General features: G+C 41.4%; 1 protein-coding gene across 1 annotated transcript in view; it reads left to right on the top strand.

The window, feature by feature from the left end:
- The window catches only part of SLC4A10 (solute carrier family 4 member 10), an 85801-nt gene that overhangs the window by 8791 nt on the left and 53271 nt on the right, over positions 1-23739 (top strand). The window contains exons 5-8 of the mRNA XM_006037453.2: positions 261-361; positions 2131-2305; positions 2503-2636; positions 4901-5146. Of these exons, the coding sequence (XP_006037515.1) occupies positions 261-361; positions 2131-2305; positions 2503-2636; positions 4901-5146 (656 nt within the window). The remainder of the gene's footprint in view (positions 1-260; positions 362-2130; positions 2306-2502; positions 2637-4900; positions 5147-23739) is intronic.

Below are 23739 nucleotides of genomic sequence, written 5' to 3'. Positions count from 1 at the left end.
TACTCTTCCCACTTCTACTGCGTGGAAGCTGCTTCTGCAGGTCTCACCCACCTCTTTTTGTATGAAGGCAGCACAGCCTCATTCAAATTATAATACTACACACACAATAGAAACCTAGATACAATTTTAAATGTATTTCTATTTCATTTAATGGATGGAAACTAAAAAGGGGAAATAACTATATCTCTTGCCTTCTTTTCTTGCTAAAATCATATTTGGATGATTAAACTGAGTAGAAAAAAACCTTTCCTTTCTTATAGGAGAAACGTAAGATCCCAGGAGTGCCAAATGGGACAGCAGCTCATGGGGATCCAGAACCACTTGGAGGGCATAGTGGACCAGAATTGCAACGGACTGGAAAGTTAGTAGGAAATTATGTTATATGAGATACTGGTTTTTTTGAGCAGTATGCGTCCAAAGAAAGTGTAATGGCCTGAATTTCTCTCAGCTACCCTGATCCAGCATGTCACTGTATTCACTTCAATGGAGTTATTCCTCATTACATGCTTATCAGGTTGTATCTATACAGTAGTATGCAGTATTATGTAGAAATACCTGGTATATGTTGAGTACCAGACGCAGGATAGTTGTGGTATCCTGACAGTCCACCCAGGCTAATATACCATGCTTCTTAGCAAGTAGATTAGCCCAGGCAGAGTGCTGCACTAATTCAGTTACACGGCTTTTCAGAGCTACCTTGGTTATCTTTACACAACACTGCATAGTGAATGAGACGAAAAGAAATAAGGTGTTAAACTAGCAATTTTCACTTTTTAATTTCTATAGAGTAGGCTTTCAATTCCTTTAGTGAATGTGAGCTCTTTTTTTAATACTATGAGATGATCATATGACTGGTAATCATGATTAAATCTGCTTGTTTCATCTACACATGAGCTGTAATGCTCATTGACCTATTTTAATGCGCATTAAAGCATCACAAAAAATGGACTTTCACTAATGCATCTTTTTCCAGAACCTCACAGTGGAGGCACTAAATTTAACATGCAGTAGCAAAAGTGCATTAATGAGCATATAGACACCCTCTGGAGTGAAGGAAAAGCCAGAAGTAGCTGCTCTCATACACTTTTAAAAAATATACTCTTTTGTCGCTGAGCTTTTTCAGTGGTTGAATACCTTGCTCAGGTGGTGACTGGGGTGAGTGGCTGGAAGCTCAGAGGTTGAGAGTTCAAGGCTACAGCAGAAATGCTCACCATGTGGCCATGTCAGATTCCAATGAATTTGCAAGTTCTGCTAAATACCTTGCTACAAGGACATGAGAAAAGAAGGGAAGTGGTTGAATTGTGCAGCTCTGGCTGTAAATACAATAAGCCAAAATCTCCCCTCAGATAAGCAACTTTGAGGGTATATGTTTGAGGGTAGGTTTGTCCTAGAGAATATGCGCATGCTCTTTTTTTGTACATATTATAAGCACAGGGTTTTCAATTGGCTGTGAGACTGGTAACCACACTATGTATTTAATTTTCTTTTCACTCTCCTTCAATTTTAAGTCTTGTTTAAGTACATAGAGCTGGAAGTGTATGTGGAACAGCTGAAGAGGTGATAGCAACAGTTTTTTAAACCATCTTTTCAGAGACATCATTTATCTTAGGAATGGCGAAGAGCCAGTCATCCTCCTCTCAGTAAAATTTAGAGCAGCGTCTATGCGGCTCTGAATTATACCTGCCTGACTAAAGTCCCAAGGGCCATTCTGACAACTAAGGATTGTCAGAAGGCAGAAGCTCTTTAGCCCTGGAACACCCGATATGCAAGGATACTGGCGAAAAAAGAGTATTGCAGAATCAGTCTGTCAACGACACCCAAGGGGCATTTCTGGGTCGGTGGTTGAAACCAGGTTTGGCAGCTGTGTACAGGCAGACTGGATCAATGCAGAGAGATTGAAGAGGAGAGTCCAGACCATGGCTTTTATTTACTAAGTATGCTTGGTCCTTTACAAATGGCAAAGGAAGACAAAAAAACTTCGTTACAGAGAACTGCATCTAATGAAAGATTTTAATGAAAATTTTTTTGGTTATTTGATGAAGGGAGAGAGAGAGTTGCTGCCTATTGTAAGCAGCACCATAGGAGGAAAGTAAACCAAAAAATCTATTTCTTCCCCTTTCTTTTTCTTAGAGTTTTTGGAGGACTGATTATGGACATCAAAAGAAAAGCTCCCTTCTTCTGGAGTGACTTCAGGGATGCTTTCAGCCTACAATGTCTTGCATCATTTTTGTTTCTCTACTGTGCTTGTATGTCTCCTGTCATCACCTTTGGTGGTCTGCTGGGAGAAGCAACTGAAGGTCGTATAGTATGTGTTTTACTTTAATCTGAAATTTTAAAAAAGCATTGACTTTATTAGGTATGTGGTTAGTATATTCTTAATGTGGCATAAATCACCTTTAAAATATTACAGTCTGCATGTTTGAAGGCTACAAACTAAGTTGTTGAATACAGGGCTTGGAATCTAAGGAAATATATGTAAGCTCCTGTTTGTTTCATGTGCAGAGTGCAATAGAATCTTTGTTTGGAGCATCCATGACTGGAATAGCCTACTCGCTCTTTGGTGGACAGCCTCTTACAATACTAGGCAGCACAGGACCAGTTTTGGTGTTTGAAAAGATATTATTCAAATTTTGCAAGTAAGTGAAATCATTTTCACATTTAAAAGTTTCAGGGAACATTCTCAGTGCAATGTGGTGCATGTGGCTAAATAATAATTGCGAATCATTTGGTGCCATGAGGATGATCTAACTATGAGTAATGTAAGTGAGGTTGTCTTTTTCACGTGTGACATCATGAGCTCCTTTTTAGTTGATGGCAATCTAATATAAAATTCAAAATATAGCAGTTAAGGGCATGATCCTCATCCAGAGGTATCAGCACCTCATGGAGTAAGATCAGAAGTCTTGATTGTGGGAATTAGAGCTTAGACTTTTAGGATATGTCTATGCAGGGCAGCAGTACGCTCCACTGGTATGCTACTGGCCATTTTCTGCGCACACATCCCTCTGCCCCTGCTTGACACTCCAAGTGTGCAAATACACTCTGGGATGTCTTTTCTTGCTCTTGAGACATCATCTTCCAGCATGGGAGTGGCATGCTCAGTAATAACCTGGCTGGCAAATGCTGCTGCCACTGTACAGTCACACAGAACAGTTTCTCAGTGATGAGAAGCAAGGAGCCTGTTAATTACATCAAAGTGGGATTTTTTTTTACCTTTTATAAACCTCTTCTGTGAGGATCATATCCTATCCTAAAACAATTACATTTAAATTTCATGACTGAAAATCAAGCTGTAGAACAAGACACGCTCCATAGATTTAGCGTTTTTTCATTCCTAACAATGGAGTGTGAATGACTAGGTATTGAAAATTGATGGCATCTCTTAATCCTAGGATGTAACAACTCCCATCTCTTTAAAAGTAACTAAATAAAGCATAAAAAATGAAAAGAAAAAAGCTATGCCAAAATAACATATGGCCAGCTTCTCACTTCTAAGCTAATGTACTATAAGTAATATCCCTCTGCCATGATGTGGGTGAAAATTGTGTCTACATTCTGTGCCCCTAATGGTGAATTCCTGCTTTCCACAGCCTGATGTGGGAAGGTGGCCACCCTCACACTTCTCCCAGTGAATCCAATCCCCTGTGTCAGCCTGAGTTACAGTTGTGATTTTTAAGGCAGGAAGGCTTGATAGCAGAGGAAATCTCAATCCTCCCATATGAGCAATGCAGAGTAGGAGGCCCTTTTTAGGTTCCCAGGTGCTCTCTCTGATCTCCATGTAGCAGAGCCCTTATAATGCTTTGTGCAGGCTAGGTGGAACAGAGGCGTACATAGCTCTAGCATGTTTTATGCAAGATTATGTACAGCAAACATAGGATTTTGTTCTGGGACATGAATAGTGTGTGGAAGAGAGGAGTCTGTGTGGGGAAAAAAGCAAGATTATCAGACTATTACATCTGGTTTCTTGCTGAGTACAGCCATTTGCTGACTTTAAGCTTTCAACTTTGAAGAGAAGTAGCAGAATCTACCAATTTCACTACCCATTTAGTATTAGAGTGTATCCAAAAATTGCTCACTGCAATTTTATACTCTGGTCTTCCTTTGTTCTTAAATTGAGAGTAAAGATCAGGTGGGAATCTGACTTGAAGATCTCTGACTTCAATTCATAAAAATAAGAAATTTAAATTAAACCTGCCTTCACATTTCTTTTTATTGAGATGTTTGAGTTAGGAAGTTTTTAATACTTTCTATTTGTTTTTCAACTAGGCTACAGACAGCAAAAAATTATTTAAAAAGGCAAAAACTGAATTAGCTGGGAGAAGTAATAGCATTTTGATGTAGCTTTTTAGTAAAAAAAATAATACAGCTATGCGAAGTATATTTATCTACATTTATAGGTCCATGGCTTAAAAATCATCCCAAAATAATATTTTACCTGCCTAATTATTTCTAGTGTTTTTACATTGCACGTCATGTAAACCTCTGATAAATTCCCCACCTTGATGAGTTGACACTCTAGATGTTTCCTGCCAGGACAGTATCCTGCCTTGGATCAGTGGTAGTTGCACGTGAAAACATGGCAGAGTTTACTGTACCATACAAATCACAAAGTTTTGGGTTCTCCTCACATATCTAGTTACAGATATAGTACTAGAATGCACTTTTGTGATATGCTGGGCACTGAGTTATCTGCATTATTTGTTTTACAAGCATCTCTTACATATAGATAACTTCCTTGGGTTCACTATTTCTAGAGATGATGTTTGTAGTTGGCTGCTCAAGAAAGGGTATAAAAGCTGGATATACCTATGCAGAAGTGATTTTTGGATGATTTATTTTCTCTGTCTGTGAAATAATGGTTTGATAAGCTATGGTTAATGCTTGTTTTCCATTTCTTTAGAGAGTATGGGTTGTCATACCTTTCTTTGAGAGCCAGCATTGGACTATGGACTGCAATTTTATGCATCATCCTTGTTGCAACTGATGCAAGCTCCCTAGTTTGTTACATTACCCGGTTTACTGAAGAAGCTTTTGCTTCTCTTATCTGCATCATTTTCATTTATGAGGCCTTAGAGAAGCTATTTCATCTCAGTGAAACATATCCAATCGACATGCATAATGATTTGGATCTGCTGACTCAATACTCGTAAGTAAGATTTCTTTTGGTAACTGAAGGAGATTTCCTTTTCATAGGTAATGCTTTCACTCTATGAGATAAATGTAGTGCACAGGAGGGAAAGCATTTTCATGCTTAAAACACATTACTTGATATATATAACAACTTACAAACACTGAGAGAATGTTTATTAAAATTACATTTGCTTCACATGCTATTGTTGTCACTTTTTACTTGTTCCATGTAAGTGTAATGAAAGCTCTGCACAATGAGGAAAAATATGCCTTTTAGCTCCTGATTTTTCTGTGGTGATCCAAGTAGAGGTCCAGTTGACTCCAGTGGGATATTTGCTCCCATCAAAATTGCAAGATAAACACCTTATTTTACATAAGTTTTGTTTCATAATGACTGTTTTTTTAATTTTGCTTCAAATGCAGATTTTCATGGGCGACTGGTGCCTCCTGAGTCTGGAGGGGCACCAGTTCACTAATGGGGGGGTGTCCCCCAGGTGCTGATCCCTGACTGGGGGGTGGGGTCCTGCAGCAGCTGATCATTGGGGCAGGGGTGGGGGGGGGTCCCCTAACAGATGATCACCAAGCCAGCGGCAAAACTGGAAGTACACTTTTGGCAGCACTTCCGGTTTCGTGGCTGGTGCTTCTAGGGGGTGCACGGCCAATCTCAGGGGGTGCACATGCATCCACGTACACCCCCTACACATCGCCAATGCAGATTTTTATTCTTTCAGTTGTATTAGCCTTGTATTAGCCAAATGCAGCTTCCCTAACTTTGAGTTTGATCTCTCTCTCTCTCTCTCTCTCTCTCTCTCTCTATCTATCTATCCCAAGAGATACTGTGTTAGGAAGAAAAATGAGCAGGTTCAACTGGATTCTCACAGTGGAAAATATTCAGTGAAAATATTTATATTTCCACCATAGAAAAAATACTTATTATATTTTGTCATTTAAAGGATATTTTTAAAAATAAAGTTACTGACTTGCCTTGGGCAGGAGTTTGCCCTTCCCACCCTCAGGCTTACTGAAGAGGTGGTTAGTGGAAGTAAGCTTTCATACTAGAACCTTCAACAAGACATCTGGTTGAGTCAGTCAGGATCCCAGTATTGGTAAGCCCACGCATTTGAAAATCATGACTCAGACTCCTCCATAAATGATGAGAAATGTGGCTTCTTTCTGTTTGCTTTCTGAGTTTTGAGCCTTTAATGGTTCAGGATTTCAATTTTTTTCTCCAAACCAATGAGGGAGTTGAACACAGAGATTTTTGTGTAATATGTGACTCCAGCCATGGTGAAAACACCAAATATTGCAGAACTCACAATTAAAATAATCATAGAATCATAGAAGTAGGGTCGGAAGGGACCTTGTAGATCTTCAAGTCCGACCCCCTGCCTGGGCAGAAGGAAAACTGGGCTCAAATGACCCCAGCCAGGTAGGCATCGAGCCGCCTCTTAAAGACCCCCAGGATAAGAGCCAGCACCACTTCCCTTGGAAGTCGGTTCCAGATCCTAGCCACCCTAACTGTGAAGTAGTTCTTACGGATGTCTAATCTAAACCTACTCTCCAACAACTTGTGGCCGTTATTCCTTGTTATCCTGGGGGGTGCTAGGGGAAACAAGGTCTCCCCCAAACCCTTCTGGTCCCCCCTAGTGAGTTTATAGACTGCCACAAGGTTCCCCCTCAGCCTTCTCTTGTGAAGGCTGAACAGATTCAGGTCCCGTAGTCTTTCATTGTAGGGTCTGCCCTGCTGTCCCCGGATCATGCGGGTGGCCCTCCTCTGGACCCTCTCAATGTTGTCCACATCCCTCTTGAAGAGGGGTGCCCGGAACTGGACTCAGTACTCCAGCTGTGGCCTGACCAGTGTCGCGTAGAGGAGGAGGATCACCTCCTTGGCCCTACTTGAGATGCACCTGTGGATGCACAATAGGGTCCAGTTAGCCCTGCCGACCGTGACCTCGCATTGTCGGCCCATGTTCATCTTAGGATCAATGATGACTCCAAGATCCCTTTCTGCCTCCATGCTCTCAAGAAGGGAGTTTCCCATCTTATAAGTGTGCTGCCGGTTACTACTGCCCAAGTACAGTACCCTGCACTTGTCCATATTGAAATGCATCCTGTTTTTGTTAGCCCACCCTTGCAACCTATCCAGGTCTTTCTGCAGTCTTTCCCTCCCTACTAGCGTGCCCACCTCACCCCAAATTTTGGTGATAATAACAACTAGCAACAAGGGAATGGTGATAATAACAACTAACAACAAGCCCTCCATGGCTCCTGCTAACCATTGGATATAGAATCTGCTTCGGGCCAAGCCAGCTCCAGAGGCTGGCAAAGAGGTTAAGGGAGATTATAACCCCTCTTTTACCATGCCTGTAGGCCAGGGGTGGGCAAGATACAGCCTGTCAGCCAGATCTGGCCCACCAAGGGATTCTATCCAGCGTGCAGTGGGTCCCTCAGCCCTGCCTGACCCAGGTACAGGGGGCAGCCTGGGCCGTGGTGTGTGGGGATGGTCTTGCCACCCCCAAGCATGAGGCAAGCCAGGGGCAGCGCACCAGCCAGACTTAGCTTCTCAGCAGCCCCTACAGTGGCGACTCCTCCTGGGTGCTGCTGTCCATGTTGCAGCCATCACCAGATTCAGCACAATGCATGGGGTGGGGCCACAGGCAGTTGGGAAGTGGCATCCAGGAGCAGCATGGGCAAACAGAGCCAGGATCATGGGGCAGTGAAAATTCAGGGCCAGGGCCCAGGGCAGAGCCGCAATTCATTCCCTGCACATCCCTCATCCCATTCACCTATCCACGCGTGCCCCGCCTGTAGGGGTCCTAGTTCACCTCCATGAAGACACTGCCTGCCTGCCTGTTCGCTGTGTCTGGCACTCCTGGTGGGGGGTGGGGGGCAGAGGGGCCCAGGGCTGGATAGGATCAATTGCCTGCCTCTGCCACACCAGGCTGGGTCAGTACCACCTACCCCCTACCATGCTGGACCAGGTCAGCACCTCAACCTGGCCCACAACAGCTCACCAAAATCCCTTAAGTAGTCCTCCAGCCCAAATTATTGCCTGATCCTACTCTAGCCATAGTGAACCAGTGCACTAAAACACATGTAACCATAAGCTGGTCACACCTTGCACTGGATCACGAGGGAGCTTTTTTTTGTTTATATTCATCCTGACATACTAGTTTGGAGAGTTACCAGCTGCTGGCCTCGAACAACTGTATCAGGTACTATCTAGAGTTCTTGCAGCCTCAAAAATATACACAACAATCAATTCATTCATTAAAAGTGAATTTGTTTAATTAAATATAGCATATTAAACACATTTAAATTCAACAAATTTAGTTAAAAGTTAATTTAATGAAACGTACAATTAGTTGTTATACAATGTATCAGAATAAAATGTTAATGACTAACATGAAAGGAATTGTTTTTCTGCGTGTGTCAAAGTGAGAATGATGACATTCATCAGAGCTGACTAGAAAATAGAATATCTATCCCCCAGGAAATTCCAGGTGTTCAAGATTTTGTTTCATATAGGAGCAAAACATCAAATTTCCAGGGTGAGAGCATGTTCAGTCTCTGTCTTTGCCATGGCTAATCCTGCATGGAAATTCATGGGCTAATGACAGGAGAAGGGGGCAGGGGTGTGGGGCGAACAAGCTGATGATGCTAGAGGGCAGGAAGAGGGAAGCCTGAGGTTGGCAGGTAGGAATCTACCAGAACCTGCCCAAATGTGCCTAAATCAAGATGAACCTGTGATACAGCCTGACCTCAGATGTGGTCAGGTACGCCTTTGAGACACACACTCCTGGGGTGTTCTCCCACCTTCAAGGGCACCCTTTAGCCCCACACTCCTTTCTGCCATATGCTATTTGACAACTGAGAGCAAACTGAGGTGCTTCAAAAGTCACGTCTCTGACCAACAGCACTTCAGCTTGACCCATGTCACCTAAGTCTTGTCAGCACTTAGCAGCAGGGATTTTGCCAGCTATGGGACTCGCACTCTTGTCCAGTCATATGTTCAGAAATTATAGGCTCCCCCTTCCTTGAAAGAGACCTGCCTTTATTGTCAAATACTCTGAAATTACACTTATACTGACATTAGTTAATTTTAAAAGATAACGAAAAGATTAGTTACAAAACTTGATGCCCATATTGCTGGGATCATTTGATCCCAGCAGTCTTTGCAGACTGTGGGCAGAGGCATGCAGGAAGGGGAGTACGGCTCTGCCTCAGGCACCACCCCACAATGTTGGCACCACCTCACAATCTTGGGGTTTGCATGGAGACTGGTTGGGACCTACCCAGGCAGAGTGCATGGCCAGGTGAATGGGATGGGGTCATGGGTGGGAGGGGACTGTGTCCAAAGCCAGGTTGGGGAAGAGCCATGATCCACTCCCCACATGTTCCTGCTGCAGAACCTACACCCATCATAGGGGCATGTAGGGAACGGACCATGGCTCTGTCAGCCCTGGTCTCATGCTGGCATCACCCTGAAATCACGACCTCTCCCACCCATACCATTTCCGAACACCACTCCCTGCCCACCCGTAGACCCATCCCATCTGTCTGGCCACATGGGTCCCAACCCCCGCAGTAGGTGAGAGCTGGATGAGCTGGGGTGCTCAGGTTGCAGGTCCAGCAGCAGTGGCAGCCCAAAGAAACTGCTGCTACCAGAGCTGTTGGGAAGTGAGTCCGGCTGCTGTGCCACCCCAGCCCTGCTGTGCATCCAGGGGCAGCAGGACCAGCTGCATGTGCCATAGCTTCGGCTGCCCCTTGTGCCTGGGCTGGGTGGAACCAAAGGACCCACCATGGGCTGGACAAAATCCCTCAGTGGGCCAGATCTGGCCCATGGGCTGTATTTTGCCCACCTCTGGTATATTTTTTTACTAGACTAGAAGTCTTTCCTGCTCCCATTATGACCAGGAAAATATTTGCATCCTTTCAGACATAAAGATTATTAATCCAATATCCTAAAGTGAGTCTCGCAGTGAATTTTCCTGCTGTGAGAAATGTCCATCCCTGAATGGCCTATTTCCAGGTGTGATTCTTGCTTTGGGCCTTTTAAAATGTAGATTCATCATTGTGTGGAGGGGCCTGGCTCATGTGCCTCAGACCACAAGGGCCTATTTGAGTAATGGCAGATGCTAATTCTCAGCAATTACGTCTTCCAAGTCTGAACAGGTGAGGAACACTTAAGCTAATCACTACCTTACTAAATGGTCCTGATTAAAATATAAAAAGTATCAAAATTACATTTATTACATTTATACAATTCAGGCATAAGAACTGTTAGGCTAAATACAACTTGAACTACCTATATGTAGAAATTACACATGCCAAATCAGTAAAACTAACTCTATAAAACATGCATGACGTTCCAGAAACACCTCAAAATCTTGTGGAGATTATGATGGTTCCCACAGTAAATGTAGGTTTCAGTGAACTGCCTTTTTTTCCAATCGAAAATATTCAGTCAAAAATTCTGATCAGTTCTAGCATTAGTAATGACAGTGATTCTCAACCAGATTGTTTAGAGAATGCCAGGAGGTGTAAAGAGATAAGCAAGTGTAAGGAGATAAGCAGATGCTCAGGTTCTTCTATGCTTGGCTGCTTCCCTGTCTCCACTGCCCAACACCTTTGCAAGCACTGTAATAAATGAATTAGTTCTTGAAAAAGGGTGTTGCTCAATTCAAAGTTGAGGGGTGCCTTGAGTCTAAAAGGTTGAGAACCACTGAAAAATGAGAATATTCATAATTATTATCAAATATGAAGAGCAGCATTTTGGTTATTTTTTCTTATGTAGAAATAGTATTGGATACACAGATATTTTTCTATATAGAAGTTTTTCAGTTAAAAATGTTGTGGCAGTTTAAACTCTGTGGATTGTCTAGAAAATTGCAAGCAGTAAAGCTGTGAAGTTGTTTGTCATTTTACAAGTAACTAAATCTCTTGCCAGAGCAGCTCCATACACCTACACGCGGGCATAATAACAGTACGTGCTGCAAAGACCAGAGCTGACTAATGCAGTCATTTAGAGTAAGGGAATGGGAGTCAGGACTCCTGAATTGCATTTCTAACTCTTGTTTCCTTAAATCACTTCACCTCTGTGTGCCTCAGTTTACCTATCTATAGAATCTGTGAAATAGATAGTTTCAGGCTTAACTGGCATTAACAAATAACTTTTTGTAAAGGGCTCTGGGTACAAGATGATATAAAAGTCAATTATGTTGCTCTGAACAGGGCCCCCTGCCTTACTTCCTTCTCCATCAGTTTAAACAGACACTGTAGTCACACTGTATTCCTGTTGTGATTATAAAATGTTAAAGAAATTGAAGCATGTTACACCAAAAAGGCTGTATTTTAGTAGTGAATGAGATTCCTATGTGTAGTGTACAAGTGATTTAATATTGAAGGTAATATGGCTTATCTTTGTTCAGATTTAGTTTAATATTTTTATTTAACTATAGATTACTAAATGGCTCCTGTAATATAGTATTAGTGCTATATAATTACCTTTGCAAACACTTCTCTTGCAGTTTATTAAAATAATATTTATATAGCATTCAGCTTATATTAATATTTCTCATCCAAATTTTGCCTTCTGTTGTTGTGGTATAATTCTCATTCAGTTCAATTGCATTTAATTCATTTGAGAGAGAGAAGATTTTGATCTCCAAAATATAGCCTTAAGGAGCTGAATCTGAGAGATGAAAACATTTGGAAAGTTGATATTCAACACATCTTAGAATTGGGCCCTGTTGACTGATTTTTACCTTATTATTGTTAATGCCATGTTTTTATAGGGCTCTTTTTGTTTAAGCAGGTTCAATTTATAGTTGAGCTGTGAAAGATGGATGTGGAGGAAAACTTTCAGAGAACAGACAACTATGCTAAAAGGATCATTATTTAGAAATAAAAAAAATCCTGGATTCACATATGCTATATATGGAGAAAACATTCTGATAAAAAAGGACAGGATCTAGTTCCATCCTGAAGCTGATGATGCCCATTGTCCTCAGAAACTGAGGCATGGCTAAAAAAACATTCTCAAGCTCAAGAGCCCCTCCAGAAACATGTTTTTAAAATGTTTTTATTGAACTCATATGAGCTCTGCACATATGGAGAGTGGGAATCCAGAAACAGCAAAGCTAGGGCAAGGCCACCACCTCCTGTTCCCTAGGAGAATAACAGTGACTCAGTCAAACTTTCAGTTTGCCTTCTGGATTGAAAAATAACAACAGAGAAGCACTAAGACATTTTTATATGCTGTTACCATTGGAAAAAGAAGACATTTTTATATGCTGTTACCATTGTATGTGTATACTCTGAGCTGAGTGTATATACACAAACACATTCATACTTCATAGCCAGAACACATTAAACAGAATATGTTAAAGCAGTGGTGCACAACCTATGACCTTTATCCAGCCCAAAAGGTTCCCAGCAGGTTTAGAAATTTGGCAGTGGGGGAATGGTGGCAACATTAATTCCTGCAGTTCTGAGAGCCGTCACATTTTATTGCTCCCACTCTTCTTCTGCCAATTTTCTGGACCCATGGGGAGCGCCAAAGGCCAAATGATATGGCCCCAAATGCACTGACTCAGGATACAGACTGACTCCATATGCTGAATCAGGTTGCAGGCTGACCCAGCATGCCAAATTGGGCCACAGAGCAGACCTGCACCACTCAGTCCATGGAGCCAGATAAGTTGGGCACCACTGTGTTAAACTATAGGCAAGTAAGGCGTACATATGTTCTCTTGCCAGGTTGTACATTTTAAGTCAGTAGGTACAGGATTATTGGCTTTCCTTCATAGTCATATTCATGCAGAGTAGACTGTCTCTCTGTATGCCCTTAAAGTGAAATCACAGCCTTATCAAATGTCTTTTAGCTACTGACTTGCATGGGCCAGAATTTCACTTTAAAGATGGGGATTAGCATAAGGCAGTTTTTTTCCTTCACAAGCATCAGTATCTGCATTGGAGGAAGGATCGTGAGCTCTAGTGCTTTCACAGTGTTTCAGTTCAAGGACAGTTGAAATATTACATGAAGACTACATTTCATTTTGTTTGGGCGCCATATTTTAAGCAGATCTAAGACATTAAAGTATCTCATTAAAATGTAAATACAAATATCAAAGTAGTCAGTTTTATTTGGACCTCCCTGAATTTTATAAGAGCTTCTGAAAATGCAATTAACAGCCTTCTTAGGTATAGTAAAGCTGCAGTACAATGTTTATCATATTTCAAAGGGCATTTTTTATCAGCATGGGGCCCACTGCAAAAGCAGCATTTAAAAAATAAAATTAATTACTGTTAAATTGTGCTTATATACAGTTTTTAAACTACCAGATCCATTTGTGAGGGGAACTGTCTACTTCCTGTAAACTCTTGATGATGGGTATCTTCAATTTACTTCTTTTTTGCTGCCCTTCATTGCATAAAGGCAAGGTATGCACAATAGGAAAGATAGGCACCAATCAAGTTGTCATTGTCCCCTCAGATTATTGCTTTAGGATTGTCCAGTCTTATGATACTGGACTATCAACCAGTGTCACAGTTTCTAAGTGCAGGTCTGCAAAAAGCATTAACCTTTCAGGTGTTTGCGAAATATTTAAAGATTACTTAGGATCATAGGAAAGTAGGGCTGGAAGGAAGCTCATGAGGTCACCTCTGCTCAAGACAGGGTCATCCGGGACTAAACTACCCCAGTCATATGTCCTTCTAACCTGCTACTTGTCTGTGTCAGATTCACATTTTTGTAACTATTTGTATCAAAATTCTGATACATTTTCCTACACATTATTTGTTATAATATCAGTTTTGGGCTTCTTTTCTCAGTTATAGAATCATAGAAAATTAGAGTTGGAAGGGACCTTAGGAGGTCATCTAGTCCAACCCTTGTTCAAAGCAGGACTATCCCCATCTATATTTTCCCAGCCAAGGCTTTGTCTTGCTAGATCTTAAAAACGATTAGTTAATAGCTAATTCATTTCAGGTAGCACAAAGAAATACATACTTTCATTTTAATATTACATACTATTTTGTGTCAACCTAATTGGCATTTACACTCACACGTTCTCACTGTAGCCATATCCTGTAGTTATCAGTGGTGCATGTTTGCTAGCTAAAATAAGACCAATGCAAAGGAATAACAACTAGCAAGATCATGGAGTGCTGTGGACAGGGTGGGGGTGGGGAGGGGGCCTAAGGGCATACCAACCATTGTAGGCTGGGGGAAGGTGGGAGGAACAGGTCCAGGGAAGGGAAGTCTCACCTGCCCAAGCTATTGCTGCTGCTGCTGTTGCTGTAGGAATGTCAGCTCCAACAGCAGTAGGGCTCCTTGGGAGCTGATCCTGGTGCCTCATTTGCTCCCCCCACCCTACCCCCAGATAAATTTATATTGGGTTAGGGCTGCACCTGCTCTGGCAAAGGCTCCTGGGGGTAGAGGGGACATTATTCCATTTGTCCCACTTATCCCACACCCCACACACATGCTGCTGGGTGTAATGCAGTGCAGTTCTGTCCACTCCTATGGCCATGCAGGGCCAACATGGCCCTACCCCTGCTCTGGTAGACACTCCCAGCAGGGGGGATTCTGGCACCTCCTCACAGTCAATACCTGGGGCTGGTACTCCCACTTGTCCCATCCTAGTTACACTACTATTAGTGGGACTATTGAATGCTAATCTTTGCTGAGCACTGGGATAATTCATAATATTAACTTCTGTAATCTTCATCTTTCATCTACAAATGTATTTATTATAAAAACACATTTTCCCTCCACTGCTTACCCTCCAAACTTAAATAACAGGAAATTTACAGCTTGCTTAGGTTGAATAATACTTTTATGGGACTTAACAGCACCATTGCCTTTTTTAATTTAGTATCCTTGAAGACATCAGCATCCTTATTGATTGTCTTGCATATAATTCCTACTGCTTCAGGCTGTGCTATGTTGTCTGAGCACACCTTCCCATTCCCATTCTCTTGAACAAATAATTTCAAACTCTTCTTTTCATAGATTCATAGATTGTTAGGGGCTGGAAGGGACCTCGCAGATCATCGGGTCCAGCCCCCATGGAGTTTTCTACTCCATCATTCTATCACTTTGTCAAATATGATTTTGTTTGTCTTAATCCTTCATTCATTTATTGTTCACTTAAAACAGCTACCTTCCTCACTTATCAGATACAGACATGAGACAGACGTTTCTACTGCTTCCTAATCTATATTTTACTTGTACCTGCAGTTGAATCCTCCTCTAGCTTTTGATGCAGTTTTGTGTCTCTGATCTCAAAATAGTTTACTTAACCTCACAGCTTTGTCAAGTCCATAGTCTGTTTTCTGCACATATATGATAGGGGAAAAGCCAAAGGAAAATCTGATTGAATTGTTTTTATAGTCTAAGGGCTAGCTGCACCTCTGTGTCCTTGCTGTTCTTTTTGACTGGACCACCACAGGTTTTGGGTCTTTTCTGTTTCAGGGAAGAATCTTGTGATTTGTCTGTTCTTAGGCACTGACCTGATTACACTTTTGTGAATACCACGTTTAACCTTACAGGACTAGTTGGGTTTCAGGTATCTGATTTTCCTCTTTTCAGTAGCCTGTGACCAATGTTTTGGATGAACAACCTGTTTTTTTTTTGTTTTTTTTTTTAAAAAAGCATATTAATTTAACAGCTGTAACAACACTTTAGAGAAGAAGAAAAGATTTTAATGTGTGTGGGACATCCCACACACATTTAGTTTAATTTAATATTACACTTCATTCCAGGCTAAAATAGGCTTTCTGCTTCAGCTACAGGAACAGAACTAACTCGACTCACACTCTTATAGGCTGCCAAGATCCTTTACTGTCTGTGGATCTCCCAGTTTTCATCTCCTAATTGATTCTTTTTTACCTCTTTTGTCAGGGAAGCTTGGCTTAAGAAAGACTTCTCCATGGGATCTGGTCCAAATTCCACATTGTTCAATAATTCTTTATTCCAGGTTTAATTTGGTCTACATCAGAAAGTTTTACCAATTAACCAAGTATAAGAGTAAGTTTTTTATTTCAGTTTAAATCATAAGTGAAATAAGCTTTCTTTAAAAAAAATAAATAGCTACTTCTATACTGAAATAAGTATATCGATTGGAGAAGCTGTACTCCTGTGACGGTAGTGATTGAAACTGACACCTAAGCTGATGCTAGTGTAACTCTGTCATGTACAAAAGCCTCACACTGAATTATGTTTTGGTTGACTACAGTATCGATCATGGCCAGTCCAGAAGGGCGCTTTCTTTGGCAGGTCTCATATGAGCCATTAGATTAATTCAGGCTAACTTGATTGGCCCATTCTCCATATAGGTGAGGCTGTTGAAATGGTTTGATTCCCTCTCTAATCTAATACCCCTTTTTAGAAACAAATCACATTTGGGGATATAGATAAAGTATGCAAATAGTAAAGATACCAGTGATCATCTTGTGTCACATATATCATTCCTATAACTGAAGTCCTGAGACCCAGAAAAGTATGTGTATGACATGAAACTCTTTCTCCTGACTGGTAGCTTTCCATATAAATCAGTCTCTGAATACTCTGAGTTCATTATTACAGTCTTTAAGCAATATGAAAAAAAATGGTTTGCAAGTAAGGAAAGTTTTAATCAACTGATGAAACAGTACACATCAAGTATATGTCATTTTACTTCAAGTGGTGATTCAGCATTCTTCAAACTGCTCAGAGAAACTCAGTGAGATCTATTTGTACATTTATAGCCAGTATGGTGTAGCAATATACAAGTTATTTAAGTGCAAAAGAAAGGTGGAGTTAAACTCTTCAATATTGGTGCAACTTTTTATCCGCTTGCATAACTTCAGGATGGATTAACTGCTTGGACTAAGACTATATCCATAAGAAATTTTACTCAAGAAGGACTTTTGGAAAAAATGGGTTAAAAAAAAGACTGGTGGACTGACTGAAATGTCTCTGGCACCATGGTTGTGTAGATGCTATTTCACCCATTCTAATAGAGAAACCGAGAAACCAGTAAGTCAACAGCATAGACATCTCAGGATTTGTGGCAGATAAAAGATTGTTTAGTTTGGGGCAGCACTGTCTGAAATCCCTTCTTCATGAAAAAGGTTTCCAGCAAAATATGCCCTAGCTGTCTAGATAATCAAACAAACAAACTCTCTCTCTCTTTCAGGAAAATCTTCATCTTGTTTCTCTCAAGGATGCCAACTTTGTTTTAATAACCCAGCTTTCTCATGTGGCACAGGTGACCCCAGGATAACTGTTTCCCTTTTTTCCCAAGGTTCTTTGACTTTTACAGATTTCTGCCACAGACAAATTTGCATCCTTGCCTCTGGTGATGGTCTTCTCTACCTGTTTATTAATCATGCAACTGTTCCAAAACGGCATTACCGCTATGGCTGTCTCAGTTTAGCAACCTAAAAAACAGCCTCTGGTCTTTATGGATCCAGGCCTAGGTTAGAGTCTTTCTCTATTGCCAACACCTGTGAATTTATCACAAGCCTGACCATATTTGGTGTTTTCCTAAAGCCTTACACCTCCTGCCTCAAGGAAATAAGTTTTCATTTAAGCAAGGTTTCTAAACCTCTTGGTTGCAGAGCAAATCTTAAAAATATTAAATAGCCTAAAGACTCAGAAACCAAAAGATAATTTACAAATTCCAAATGTATTACTAAAACTATCACCTCTTGAGTTTGGAATACTTGAGCTTGGCAAAACTGTTTTCATGTAGAGAAGGGAGTTGTTTTTTTCCCCAGCTGCCAACCTGTTCCCTTCATTCTTGGCTGAAATTGGTTACTGGCTTCTGCTGGACCGGGGCCTGTTCTTAAAAGGACCAGCACAGCCTGTTACAGAAGCTAATTATTATGTGCGGTTATGTTAGACTATAGAACTAATTAAAACAGCTGTTTGTTTTTTCCTCTTTGGGGGTTTTACAGACAAGTTTTTAATTGTTAGCAAAGCCTTGGCAGTTCTTTAATTAGCAGTGGATGAATTTCAAAAGGTTGAGAGATTCATTTCTGTTTGGATGTTTATCCAAAGCCTATGTATAATTTTTATCATGGTTCTGCAGAGCCGAGCTAAAAAACACAGGTTTTCTTGGAAAATATCTATGGTTTTCTGTTTCCTGTTTGCATCCACCTGGGGAGAAGGGCAGTAAACAGGCAAGTGAGGCCACATGCTGGATTTGAAGTTTACAGCTTACTATGGAGTCCTGGCTCAGCTCTTTTCTCAGCCCTCCCTTCAAGCTGCTGCAGGGCTACCCAGGTTATTAGTGCATTATATACATCCTCCTATTGTATGAGCCTGGTCCGGGAAGGTTCATTGATTTTGAAAGGCTGCCAGAATCTTCCCTAGGAATACAAGTGACAGAAAGGAAATGATAATTTCAGCACATTATCTCAGCCAAATCTGTACATTACAAAGAAAATACACTTCTGTAGTTTAGGTGGGATTCCCCTGCCAAATCTCAGAGTTCTGCTACAAACAATGGAGACTATCTCAAGGAAAAGTATACCTTTTAATGGAAAGTGCCAGGCAACCTGGGGGGTGGGGAGGAAGAGAAGCTACCACCATCTATAACAAACTACAGAAGACAGGGAAGAGATATCTGTGATAAGCTGTTTCTAAGGAACAGACACAAACATTTAGATATAGTGATATTGTAAGTGAACTTAAATGCTTTCCTAAAAAATGCAGTTCTGACAATTCATCTACAAGTGGTAAATTAAAACCACTTAGCAAAATCACAACAATTTCAAAGATAGAAGAGAAACTACTTACCTGTAATGGGAATTTTTGAACACATGTTGTCCAATGTACATTCCTTTCAGAATGTTTCTGCATCTAAACCATCTGATGCTGGAAACCCTTTTTTCCTCTACTGTTAGCCCTCCCCTGCAGTAGTACAACGAGCAGTGGGTGATCAGGGTACTAGCCTTGGCACTCATTGGGAACACATGGATGACAGCCACTGCTGCTGCTAGCCCAGCTGTCACATCCAACTGGGCCCCTATCACTGCTCTTGCCCAGGTGCAGACTCTGGCTGTTGCGCCACTGCCACCTTGACCTTCCGTGTGCTCTGTGTGCAAGTATATAAAGGGCAGCATGGGCTTCAGGCTCATCGGTTTCCCCTTAGCAGAATCTCAAAGCCTGGAGTTGTGAGGAAGAGGGGATGGAGGACAAGATGTGAGATATATTTATGAATAACACATCCCAAAGAACCCTGTTTATGGGTAAGAAAATTCTTTCCCCTTCAGGTATTTGTCCATATACACACTCCATTGTGGATGACTCCAGAGAAGTATCCGTGTTATCTGGAGGCAAGTCCATGCAGACAGGGGTTGGAGAACTCCTTGCAAAACTGTCTGATCTGGAAGGCTCTATGATGATGTAGTGCTTGGTAAAGGAATGTATGACTTGTAGATGCCCAGAAGAGAGATGTTCTGAAGGGAAACCACTGATACTACTTTGGCCCTGGTGAAATGAGTTCTAACCAAGACCTTTGGCTTGGATCCTTGTTACACATTCATTTTAGGTGGCTCTTGGAGCTTTTAACCCCTGGATTGTCCACATATTAGCACCAGAAACTAGTTTAAAATGCACTTTAGGCAGCTTAACGTTATGCCACTCTAGGGAAGGCTCATCTCTGATCTGTATTACCCAGTTCGTGTTCCATTAGTGTGTGTCCACTCCACATAGATGAGTCACCCAAGTTGCAGTTCTCCAGTATTCCATGATGCAGTGTCCCCTTCCCTATCCTCCTGTTTTGTGTGGACAAATTTTCCATCCCCTGAACTCTACCAGCCAGGGGGTGGTTCTCGCACCAAGCCAACTCTCTCTCCTCCCCCCGGGGCTGTGACCTTTCCACCTCCAGGGGTGTAACCCCATGCAAACAGCTGGCATAGCACATGCCAGCTAGCCAGGTCACAGGGCAAGGATGGGTTCAGGAGTGGGGTCTGGGAAGTGTTGTGGGGAACAAAGTAGGGGGCTGAACTGGGTCACCAAAAGCTTGGACTTCTTTCCTGGGGCCAGGGCAGTAACTCCCCCAAAATAACCTTTCCTAACTGCTCCCACCTCCCAGCCACCCCAGGAAGAAAGACCAGCACCCCTAATCCCAAATCCCAATTTATTAAAACATGAGACTTTCTTTAATTTACTTCCTCTTTTTTTCTTTTTGAATTCTTTTTTTTTTTAACTTTTTAAATTTTATCCTTCAGTTGCTGACTTCCTTCATTTTACCACCCTTCCCCCACCCCTTTTTCCTTTCCACTTCCCATTTCATTAATCACCTCCACCCCATTAACTCTCCACCTCCCAACTTCATGGTCCTGCCCCCCACAACCCATGTCTTACACCACCCCCCACCTACAGCGGGGATAAAATCTACAGGGCTCATCAAAAGGGCTCATCAGCCCTGTAGTGGTGGTTCACAGCTGTAGCTCCTAATTAGGTCCATGCTCCAGTCCTCTAGTTGTAAGTCACAGCGGGGGGGGGGGGGGGGGGGGGGCAGGTGGAGTGGTTTTTAAGGTGTGACTGCTCCAGACTTATGCTACCACCAATACCAATCAGCATTTGAGCAGCTTAAAGTGGAACTTGTAAAAAGACTGGCTGGGGTTAGTAGGATCAGCCCTACTGAGTTCTTCTTCACTTTGCACAGCATTTCTGGAATTAGAGGTGTAATCAGATAGGCAAAGTAAGTGAGGGACGCGTTGGACAGGGTCCAGGAAATAAATCTCTATTATTTCTTGTTGATGTTCCAAAGCAAACAGTTATTCTCTGTTTGCTCAGAAAGTGACCTATCAGATAGATTCCTTAATTTCCCATTCATGATGCAGAGAAACATCTTTTGCAGCCATCTACTCAGCTATTTTGCAGGCTAGGAGATGAATCACTGAAAGGTATATCCAATGATGGATGCACCAGTTCAAGAGACTGCTTCTGTGGGGGGTTTGGTAGGTAAATCTTGTATTTTGTTTTAATGCTGCAGAACAGAAACAGCCAACTGGTTGCCAGAGGTTATAATGAAAGGAAGAAAATGATGGAACCTCTGGGAATGGAGTACATTTCTCAACCATCCTATCACAAATGTCACCTCTTCTGTGAGGGGTGGTGAGTTGAAGGCTCTGAAGAAGAGGAGTGCTGCTTCTTGGGAAAGTGCTGGTGTTTTCTTGGGGTCTCTGGAGGTAATTGAGAAGAACATAAGTCAAATGTCCATGGCAGTCCATGGCTGGAAATTATTTGTACTTCTCCTGGGAACAGGTGCATAGAACTCTAGAGAGTCTTGGCCCTGAAATAAGGATTCCTACACACCTCGAGGGTGTGTAAAATCATTTTAGAATTGAAAAGCTCCTTCAAAGGCTGGTTCCATCAGTTTACCCTGGTGCTAAATCTGGAGACTCCTTTCTAGCCCAGGAAATGAACGTGAAATAAGTGAATATGAGACTTCCTCAAACAATAATGCCCACGCATGGTAGACACAGCCTCATCACAAAAGAGACACAGCATGGATCCAAGTGACCTGCAGGAGACCATATGGATGATCAGAGGAGCCTAACTGAAGTGAGGTTTAAAATGGGGAAAGCAAATAACACAGACCTCAGGAGATTCAATATCACTATAAAAAGTGATTGAGACAAGAAAACAATTGAAACCAAAAGAAAGAGGGTGAGACTACCTGTCAAAAAGAAATGAAGTGGAAGAAACAGAAAAAAAAAAGAAGTTGCCAGGTTCTGAAAGCAGGTTTGGCTGTAAGTTAAACAAACTTTGAGCCAGACAGCAGAAACTCTTTCTCAAGCCAAGGAAGTTAAGAGGAATTGCAGAGTAGCAAATGCACACCTCTCCTTATGTCCTCAGCTCAGAGCTTGAGAAGTAAGTCATATTTATGCTATACAGGTCCTGCTAGAACAAAAGTCTCTGATGTAGAGGGATTGAGATGCATAAACACCTAGAGTAGAATGTACATATGGATAGACAGTGAAAAGAGAATTGTCTTTCACAGTCTGATCATAAGTCTTTATCTGCTTCTCTCTCAGACAGTTTTCCTGTGAATTGTGTTGGAGTTTAGACCCCATTAATATAGCATTTTCACATGTTGATTACGGCACCTATACATACCCACAGTGACTTCAGTGGGGACTGTGTGTATATACAAAATTGAGGCTTTAGACTTTTGGGACAAGGACCAAGGCAGACACTCAGAAGCAATGAACAATAATAGTTGCAACAACAAACTGAAAAAGAAAAAAGGAAAAATGTAAATTCTATTTTTTAAAAATATATCCTTCAACCTGCAAGTGCTTTAGATATTAATTTTTTTTAGAAGTCTTAACGATATGTAAATGGCAGCTTGGTTACTCATGTAAGCATGTAATCTGTTCATTATGTAGAGTACATACTTTTGAGCCTGTTGCTTATTACTGTGACCTTTTCATACTTGTCTTGTCCTTGGTGTTTGTAGGTTGGCATGGCAACTCCTTTTCATTTCTCCCCATCCTGCCTCCTCCTCCTTTCTCCTGTTCTCATCATCTTCCGAACATTTTTCTTCAAAGTGCATTCTACCTGGAGCACTTGAACATAAGCAAACAAAGTTTTTAACGTGGACACCGAATATTGGGATATGTTTCTTTATTAAAGATGTTGTCTTTTCCTGCTGTTTCCCCTGTCCCATGAATTTAAAGTACAGGAACTCAAGAGAAAAGTAGAATAAGCATTTCAGAAAAAAGAACTGTTTTAAAAACAAACAAGGGCTTTTAAGTTCAACAGCACTTTAAGATACTTATCTTTAAATCTGGAACACAAATGACTTCTCTGATTGGTATTTCTGGGGACTTTGGATGTCAGGAGCCTTAACTTTTTTATCCATTATTTTTCCAAAATGAGGAATATGTGTTGCATTTATACCCAAGTGATTCTTTACCAGAAGTTACTCAATTATTAACAGACTACATTGAATAATTTTTAAGTGATGTCTTGGCATAGTAATATGCATATTACAATCTGTCTTAGTACTGACATGTACTTAAGAATTAAGAGGAGAAAATCCCACTCTTTGATGTACTTATGGAGCCAAGTTCATGTCAGTCTGATATGTCATATGTGGAGTATAGATATCTGTGCTTATGCAATATATCACAAACATTGGTTTTGTGGAATCTGCAATGCATGCATGGTAGCTTTAGTTATTTCTCTGTGTCTTTCTAAATGAATCTGCAGACACAGTGTCCTAAAGGCATTCAGTGCCATATGGCAATTGAAATCAATATAATTTCAGGGGGTGTACCTTATTAGCACCATGGATATAAATCTTGAGTTCAAGTGTATTTAATTATTTACTTTTAATTCAAATATTCATGAAAATTTTCTTTCCCGGTCCCTTGCTTTACCTTCCTACTATCCCTAATCCTCCTGTTATTTCAGCCTTCTTCCCCAAATTATACCATCCTCAGCATCCACTTTCAATTGCCAGTTCCTGCTCTCTCTCCTACACAAAGACCAGCTTCAGCACAGTTACTGCTTCCCTTTCTCTCTCCAGCTGTGCATCCCATCTGCCCAAACTCTACCCTACCCAGCTCCTAAGTAGGAGGGTATTCATCTGCCTG

Source organism: Alligator sinensis, unplaced genomic scaffold, assembly GCF_000455745.1.
Source record: "Alligator sinensis unplaced genomic scaffold, ASM45574v1 scaffold1779_1, whole genome shotgun sequence".
NCBI lineage: Eukaryota > Metazoa > Chordata > Crocodylia > Alligatoridae > Alligator > Alligator sinensis.
The sequence above is the reverse complement of the archived record's forward strand: the minus strand, read 5'-3'. Positions and strand labels throughout refer to the sequence as shown.